The sequence below is a fragment of the Nelumbo nucifera genome, chromosome 1 (genome assembly GCF_055504915.1).
Source record: "Nelumbo nucifera cultivar China Antique chromosome 1, China Antique-T2T, whole genome shotgun sequence".
In the NCBI taxonomy this organism is placed as follows: Eukaryota; Viridiplantae; Streptophyta; class Magnoliopsida; order Proteales; family Nelumbonaceae; genus Nelumbo; species Nelumbo nucifera.
Genome location: NC_142649.1, coordinates 167,614,038 through 167,623,328, shown reverse-complemented (window position 1 = coordinate 167,623,328; position 9,291 = coordinate 167,614,038). Strand labels below are relative to the sequence as shown.

General features: G+C 40.0%; 1 protein-coding gene across 1 annotated transcript; it reads right to left on the bottom strand.

The window, feature by feature from the left end:
• Positions 1 to 5,038: 5,038 nt before the first annotated feature.
• LOC104596612 (EPIDERMAL PATTERNING FACTOR-like protein 4) lies at positions 5,039 to 6,409 on the bottom strand. The gene is made up of 2 exons (XM_010257873.3): positions 5,694 to 6,409; positions 5,039 to 5,558 (listed from the first exon to the last, which is right to left on the bottom strand). Exons 1-2 carry the CDS (start codon positions 5,812 to 5,814, stop codon positions 5,290 to 5,292), a joined length of 390 nt encoding a protein of 129 aa, XP_010256175.1. The 5' UTR covers positions 5,815 to 6,409; the 3' UTR covers positions 5,039 to 5,289.
• Positions 6,410 to 9,291: the final 2,882 nt, after the last annotated feature.

Sequence of the window (9,291 nt, the reverse complement as noted above, 5' to 3'; positions counted from 1 at the left end):
AACATTAATACAATGCTGAATATATATAACTTAGGGTCCGTTTGATTTGCAGTCGGAATCAGATTTGAATTAAATTGGAATTAAAATCCTTTATAATCGGAATCAGAATGGCCTATTTCCATGATCTACTTAGTTGAATGGAAATGTGAATTGGAATTGGAATTAACAGGAATGAGATTTTATTCCCAAGGAAGAGGCAGGAAATGATCATTTCTTCAAATGGAGGAATGTCATTTCAGTAAGAATGGGAATAAGATTCTAATTCCGTTCATCCAAATACTTAAAATTGGAATAATCCCCATTTCGATTTTGATTTCAAACCCTTATTCCTGCAAACCAAATGGAGCCTTGAATTAATCGGGAAAAACAATGAAAAAAGAACAATGGTCAAGATTACTAGATACGGTACTACAATACAAAATCTTGGCACCTGAGGGGCAGAATAACCTATCCAATGTGCTTGTGGCTCATTGGTGCCTTGGTGTTCGAAGCTTAAAGCCTAGCAAGAACAAGCCTGTGCATTCTCTGTACCTTGCTCATTAAGAGAAAGAGAGACGTTTAAGTGACAAGCCTATGAATGAAAGCAGAGGTGGATGGGCAGACATAGGTGCCTAGCTTATATACCACCACCACCAGTCCACCACTTCACCTCACCGTCAACACCAACTACACTTTGTAACATCATGCTATGTACATTCCCAATTCAAACTACCCATTAAATAATTTTTATTAGAGATACTGCTCTGAAGCCCTGATTCTTGAACGGAGAACCCACCAGAGTGGGTAACTGTAAGCTCTCTTTTTGGTTGGAAACTGGAAAGGGTGGGGTGACCTCGATCGAACCTGATGATACGTTTTGATCTCTATATGCTTTGTTTTACTTTTTCTTGTTTTTTTTTTTTAATGGGGTTTAATCCTCTTGACTTACCCGGCTGAGGCGTCGATCTAATTTCCCTAGGCAGCTGCCTCACCTAATCCGGAAAACAAAATCAATAAAACAGAGGAAATAAGTCATTTTCGGTGAAGTGACGGTTGAAGGTGACACATATTTGCAGATAGATAGGGGGAATCCCATAGTATTCTATTCTATTGATTGTCTTTCAATTCAAGGTATGAGAGAAGGTGAAGGGGCTGGCTGGTTTGGGTAACCCCGAAAAGATAAAAGGTGATTGGACTCTTGTAAGAGCACCCCCCCCCCCCCGGACGTTGCTTTTGCCAGTCCCACCTCATTTTAATCAATCCAAAAGGACTGGCCTAGCAAGCAGCAAACAAACAAACAAAACTGCAAATTAGTACACACAGAAACAGGGACCCTGGGGCCCTCGCATGTGGCCATTTTACCAGAGAATGAGCATCCTTTCTTTTGCTTTGATTAAAAAGATCTGGACTAGTCTAATATTTACTACTATTCTCCCTAGAATAATGGGCTTAAACATGTTACTATTTATATTTTCCACAGCACAAACAGGCGCTCTGCGTTTCGTTCTCGTCCATATACATGTATATGTGGTGGTTGTCTCTGGACCAGGTTATGGTGCACCATCCAACTGATCTTGAACACATAATATCTAATACACATCGGTTGGATTTATAAATTCAGGATATGAAAAAACTTGCGAAATTTAAGGCTTCACCCATTTATGCTGATCGGGTTGTTTCAGATTTTACCTTATGCATGGGACCAGTTCACAAGGCAATTAAAATTCAAAAATGAGTGTTGAAATTGATTTCAAGACCATCAATTGGGATCCCTATCTTCATCATTATTAGTTTTGTCAAGAGGGCATGTATGAATACCAACTGCCAACACAAAAGTATAATTGTCCATCCCACGGTCTTAGTGCTGGATTCGAAAATGCAATTCTCTTCATATATAGCTCAGTACTTGCTGGTGTCTGCCAGCCTTTTCATCCTGTTCAATTCATATATACAAAAAGACCAAATCAAGTTTGAATTTGACGATTCAGGAATGGAACTCGTCTTTGTTGAAATGGGGTCAAGCCTATACGTGAAACTTCTCACCAAGAAATTATGTGGAAAAAGAATCAACAGTCCTTGAGTATCCGGACTGTCCTTCAACACAAAAAGGAAGTGCACGTATAGAGACAAATAGCAGTCATGCACACGAATTGGACCCATCTTTCAACAGGTACTACAGCAAAAGATTAAATCCAATACAATCTAAGGCCCCGTTTGGTTCATTGGAATCGGAATATTTCAACTGTTTCGTTGGGCGGAATTAGAATTCTATTCTCATTCTTGATGGAATGGTCATTCTCCGCCCATCCTTTGTGAATGAAATCCCATTCCTGTTGGTTCCAATTCTTATTTTCATTCCTGTCTATAGATCATAACTATTCCGATTCTGATTCCGACTGTAAACCAAACGGACCCTAATGATTTTTATTTAGCCACTCAATTTTGCTTCTTTCCTCAAATTCTGAATTTCCAATAATCACTTAGAGAAAGAGGGATACACCAGATCTTAAATTGAAGGGAATAGAGGGAACAATAGAGAGATACCTTCTACCCACCCCCCATGAGGCCATGATTTTGATGCAAGATGCAGTCATTGATTTCATTAAGAAGAAAACAGCAAAAGCAATATGATTCATGGTCATGAGGGTACCACCATCACTGTCTATGAGGGAATAACCACAAACCCAGGACCCGACATGGATGGTGATGGCAGTTCTTGTAGGACTGAAAGCGTCTGGCTGGGATTTTTGGTATAATAACAGGGACCCATACATTATTCCCTGTGGCCAATCTTCTTTTCCCCTCTCATTTCATTCATCAAATCATTCACATTTCACATCCTGATGCATTTTCATTTCCTCTATCGACATGGGTTTTTCTTTTTCATCAATTTTTCTCCGAAACACTTTAAAAAAAATCAATTAAAGATGGTGCCGAAGTAAAGGAAAAATAATTCTTATTGCATCGTGGCAAATGGCCATTGAACCAGAGTGGCCACGTGAAAAGAGGGTGACAAGGAGAACCGTGTAGTACATGATAGGCTGCCACATGAGAGCTGTCATGTGTAAGGATCCTACAGGGTGGATTCCAATGGTAATCTGTCCCATATTACGCAAGTACAGAGAAATGGGTTCTGTAGGCCATGTCGAATAATCTCTATTGGGACCAAATTTTATTTTCATAAATCATACCCTCTATGCTTCTCTCTCTCCATATCAGGGTTACAACTTACAATGAGGTCTAGCTGTCAAACCAAGCCAAAGCCCATATTAATTTTGTGTGAAAGACAAACAATCTAAAGTTTGCATGGAGGACGGGCTTTAGCTTAATTAATAGCTTGTCGCTCTAGGGAGCGAACTTGCACGGAGACAACATCGTTTTCTGAAGAGAAAAAGGAACAGTCCAACAAGCTCGTTCACCCAATGGCAATGCCAATAGGAAGAAAGAGTGACGAGATAAAAGGTTGCATCCTTGGTCTGCATACATACACAAACCCATAGCCTTTACCAGATATCGCTTTTTTTTTTCCCGTGTGAAGTGTTTCAACTTTCATATATGTGTGGAGCGAGCGTGGAAAGGGACTCTTCTTGCGTCGTACAGTCATGAGCCAAGTGTTGACTAAAATGATATACGCTGTTGCTGTTGCTGTTGGGTATCACGTATCACCTTGGTGGCTTGGCCTGTCACGTCGCTCTTCGGACCATGTGACAAGGTTTCAAGGCAAAACCAGCCAAGGCGACGATACCTTGCCATTGTCAAGCTTACTGCCTTACTAGTATTTGTAATTTTGTCGAACATGTATCGACAACGCTGGCACTGCAAAAGCTTCTCAGTTCCTATAGCCCTAGGCCTTGATTGTTCAAAGCTTCGCTTGGACGGCGATTGCAGAGCCTCCGGTACCGGCTACCGACCGACTTGGTTCATGACCTCTGAGTCTGTGGCTCGTCAGTGACAAGTTGGAAGTTTTGATAACGATGGAACACCGTGAACAAGACTAGTACTATACGTAATGTGCAACAGTAGGGCAATTTGTAGGCTTGCTAGCGGCCTTCAGCCTTCAGCCGCCCGTATAAATTAATAATTAGACCATTCCTTTCAGTATCCTGTGGCTACCCCTTCCAGCTTCCATGTTGTAATTAAGAATTAATTCTCCGGTAACCATTTTACATTTTACATGAAGATTTTGAGAATCTTCTTTAATTTGAATTATTGCAAATATATGCATTTCTGCTCTCTGGTAAGGAAGAACGGAGTGAAGTTTGGGTCTAACGCGTGATTAAGAGACTGGGCTAATACAAGGTAATGAAACTATAAAAATAGAAGGACGAAAACATTGTCAAATTCCAGAGAAGGAACCTGTGAACGACCGCTTGAGTCCCACATCTCAACTGCCAAGTGTAGAAAGAATATGACTAAATAGGCAGCACTGGGTTGCTTCCTAGAACTACACCTTTGCCCTGTAAATATGGGAAAAGTATATTACACAATCTATGCTTTGTGTTTGTGGAGTAACCCATCTTTGATAGTTCTGCATTGCAAGTGGAAAAAGAATCTGATCCAGGGGAGATCTCTGAAAATAGAAAATAATATAGGAAGCATACAGAAATAGGAAAAATTTAGGGCTCCATTGTAAAAGAATAATAAGAAAGGAGATCAAAACATGTAGACAAGACACTTCCATCTAGCTTGTTGAGAGAGACAGGCAGACAGAGACTCCCTCTCTGGTTCTTCGTCTAAAACCCCAATGTGTGTGTGTGTGTGAGAGAGAGAGAGAGAGAGGGAGGGAGGGAGATGCATATGTGATTTTCTTAGACTAATTATACAATAAAAGTAATAAACATTAGAAAACATATCCTGCTTTATGGTATAAAAATATCAACTGAATTTCAACCCTCTTTTAGCCCTCCCTATCACATGAAACACCACCAAACTAAAATTTTATAGCTAGTTAGATCAAACCTAAAGTGGAGAGAAAAAAAAAGCGAAAAACTCTTTTATCTTTCTGAGAGTAAGCTCATCCTCGTTTCTTAGTTACAATCTTTACTTCCAAGCTATCTCATAGTGATTACACAAACATGACAAGTTCAACGACAGAGAAAGAGAGAGAGTAGCCACTAGCCAGCTTGTTCAACTCAGTTAAGAATTACATTACTCATGTGTCCTTGCCTCTTTCCATAAAAGAAAATCAATAAATACATGAAAGAAAATTAATAAAAAACAGATACAGAAAAGAGATGAAGAGAAACATGTAAAGGAGATTTGTCTATGTTTTTCCAAGTTATGGTTTTGGGGATGGTATGTGTTGGTAGTTTAGGGCATGAAGAGCTTATTGCCACATTTGCAACGCCAAGCTTCAGGGTAGTACTCGAGAGGGATACTCCGCCCGGGCTGTATAGGCACGTGCACCGCCTTGCAAGGCGAACACCTCCCACACTTGGATCGGCACGTTGGTGGAGACGATCCCGGCCCAGCGAGTCTCCTCCGAGACAGAAGTCGCTCCAGCACCTCCAACCCACCTCCCTTTTTCGCCTCCTCTCTCTCCGGCTTCTTCACCCCGCTTACTCCCACTAACCCACTACCTAAAAGAAAAAGAAAAAAAAGGAAGAAACAAAGTCTATATCGTTGAGAGAGAGAGAGAGAGAGGGAGAGGGAGACTCAGAGTCTGAGACCCAGTACAGCTTGATTTGTATGAGTTTAGTTAAGCCAATACATACCGAGTTGGCGGGTAGATGAGAGAACAGTGGCCGAGGCGGACGCAATGAAGAGGAGAGCGAGAGCAACTGCAGCAGAAAGACGGTGATGATGGTGGAGCTGCTGGTGGCGTAGTACGCCCATGGCCAAGCTAAAAAGGCTGCGCACGTTAGCAGAAATGTGGATGGTAGAATTAAAAGCTCAGAAAGAGATTGGGAAGGCAAATGCTATTATTGCGATGGCGTGAGTCCAAAGTCAAAGAACTGATAGGTGTCTGTGTATGTGTTGTGTGTGTGTGAGCGAGAGCGAGAGTGTGGTTCTTCTCTTCTTCTTTTCTGGGCAAATGAAAGAGTGGGGGGGAGGGGGGGAGTGGGGCCCCTAGAACCGGGAGAACGGCCTGATGAGAGGCGATGGAGTGAGTCTCTTTGGACGGAAAATATTACGAGGCTGCCATTGAGAGATCTGAGGACAGAGGGAAAAAAGAATGAGAGAAATAGATAGGAAATAGAGCGTACGAGGAAATAAAAATGAAAGAGGGCTAAAGTGTAATATTTCCTGAATAAGGGGGGTTTTCAGACAAGCATTTATGGGAAGGTATCAAGGTGGGAAGGTAAGCGAGCAGCGCTCGTGTGAGTGAGCTCGTGTGGAAGTAGGGTTGTCCCGTACGGGAACAACCAACCTCTGATTCAAAGAGAGAGAGAGAGACGAAACTTCCCACCATTATTATCTCTCTCTCTCCCTCCGCCAGGCTCCAGCTCCCAATCTCCCATTCATCGGCCATCGGCCATCGGCCATCGCATCCCTCACTTGGAGGTCTCAACGAATCCCTGCCGGGTATGACAGTTGTATTAATGTGCGGGTCCCACTGTTGCAAATCCAAACACGTCGGGAGGTGTTGAAAGCCTCAGGCCCTCAACAACGCTCAGCCTCTGCGGCGTGGTCCACCGTCCATACTCCATGCGGGCCGGTCCTTAACATAGATCATCATCATTTGAAACCGGTCCCCCAGCATCACAGTTCACAGGCTTCCCCAACTATTCCTTGAGATTTGGGTTCCACAAATTACCAATCCCCAGATATACATATCTGGACGGTAGAAAATGCGACTCATTGGTCTTTAAAACGGTACTCTGATCATGCACCGCACATCAGAAATACTTTGTTGGTTGGCCCCAAAATGACTTTCACTTTATTTCACAGCTCATATGGATATGGCCTTTTGTCACGTGTAGCTCTTTTTATGATTTGAACCTAGAATCAGAATGACGTGGAGTTTTTTTTTTTTTTTTTTTTTTACATTTTCAATTATGGTTGCGGATGATGGTAATTGATCAATGCATCTTAACTTCTTAACCTATGTTTGGTGAAAACCCAGGAAAGCCCAAATAGACTGTATCATCGGCCAAAAAATTGGCTTTCCCATGATGTCTGTTTTGAAAGCAGCTTAGTGAGAACAGCTCAATAAAAGCTTCAGCAGCCCTCCAAACTACAACCCAAAACATAAAAAAAAAAAAAAATGAAAATTTTGAAATTTTGACTTGCAATTACAATTGCTCGTTTTTGTGATTTTATCTATCAATTTTATTTTTAAATAATATATGGATAAAAGGATTTTGTATATTAATTGAGGCACCTCCTTAGAGGTTGGAGCCAGGTGGGAAGTTTTCATGAATTACGTATGCTGCGACTCTCAATGAAGCATAGACACGTCAGCTATCAAATAATATAAAAAATTATTAGAATTTAAAACAAAAGGTTATATTTATTATATAAAAAGCCTATATCGTGGTCACAGTAGATGAGATGTTAGACTTCATCTGCTCTGCTCATAAATGTGTATGGGGAGGAATCGTGGTTTATTCGGAGATGAAACGAACGACATTCAATTCAAGGAATGAGACGGGCAATCCAAACACAATACAACAAAAGGAAAAATATTTTTTTTTCTTTTTTGTTAAGTAAAGAAATATGAACTAGGAAAGGAAATGGTATTGCCAAGTGCACAATCCCAAGAGGACCGGTCCATTGGATAGTCCATGCGTGTTGAAGTGAGCGTCTATCAATGAATCAATGTACTCCCTCTTTGTCAAATGAGAACAACCAGGGAAAATGAAAGATCATACCAAAATAAAATAGCGACTGGACGCAAGCTACATGCGAATTGTTAAGAGAGGTTTTTGTCAACACTCGAAGATCAGGTCAAGTGAGAATGATGAAAAAAAAAAAACTGAAAGGAAACGTGTAGGTGGAAAACAAATAAACAATTGATGGCAATCCAAGGGTTGAAATTTGACGATCAAAATTAACTCCAAAATGATCTCTAATGGCTTTGAAAACTTGATTTCTAATGATTTGAAAGTATGCACGATCAAGAAGATAGATGAATCTATTTCTTTCACCCAATGCTTAGAAACCTCTACTGAAGTTTTTCTTTTTTTTTTTTTTAATTCTCTTAACGATCTCTTGTGAATTGGAGAAAAAGCTATGAAGAATTCTAAGGTTTCTGTTGAAAAACTATAACGGTTTTTCTATAGATTAAAGATTTTAAAGCTTTCTAGTTTTCTTGGTATATGTTTGGCACAGATGCAGCACCGTTTTCTAATGTGTGGTTGAAAACATCGTTTTCTCAGAAAATGATGACTTTATTTTTGTTTAGAATCGTTACTGTTAGGTAGGATGTTTCCTGGAGCAACAACAACTTTTTCTATTTGGTACCAATGCTCTAGGAAACGTTTTCAGCACTAGTACCCATTATCTAGTGCCACATTACTGCCCTGTTGGCAGCAACAAGTTGCAGCTCTAGGGAATGCCAAATTTAGCATTGATTTCCGAGAAATAGCTTGAAGTACCATCTTTTATGGAAAAATGGTTCCAAACAAATGCCGGTTTCCTGGAGCACCGTTTTTTTCCGATGTGGCGTTGATGTGGCGCCATTGCTCCAGAAACGGCAACAATGCCAAACAACCGCTTAAAAATTACTTGTGAGTTAAGAAAGAAAAAAAAGGGGGTTCCTTCTAGATGAGAACCTTCTTATAAAAATATGTTGAGAGTCTTAATTGGTCTCAACCTTTCTGGTGAAAGTTTATCTATTGGAGTTTCAACCAATCACCATTAACTTATGGGACCAATGTGATTAGAAAAACAAGATCTTTTTATCTTTAGGCTGTGTTTGGATGCAATGCAAACAAATTTGTATAGTAGATGCAAAAATATGGCAGTGCAAATGAATTGAGTGTAAATTCTGACCTATTTTTGTTTCAAAATTTAGCTTATTTTGTTTGATTACAGTACAAATGAAGTAAATAAAAACATGAATCAGAATAAAATAAAACTCAAAATAAAGTTAAACCAGAATTTGCATTTTTTTCATTTGCACTCCCATGTATTTTTACTGGTGCAAATTGCATTGCTACCAAACACACCCTTAGAGACATAATTAGAATAATCACTTTGAGAAGGATTTCTTTAATTATATCTCTTTATCTAGATATCCTTCTAGATAACTTGATGTCCCCATTGAATCTTTATATTGTTTTGTAAAATTAGGCCTGACCAAGGCCGAATTAATTTGGACTTGAATTACTTGCGAATTTGGGCTTTAATCTTTAATCCGTAAGTCTA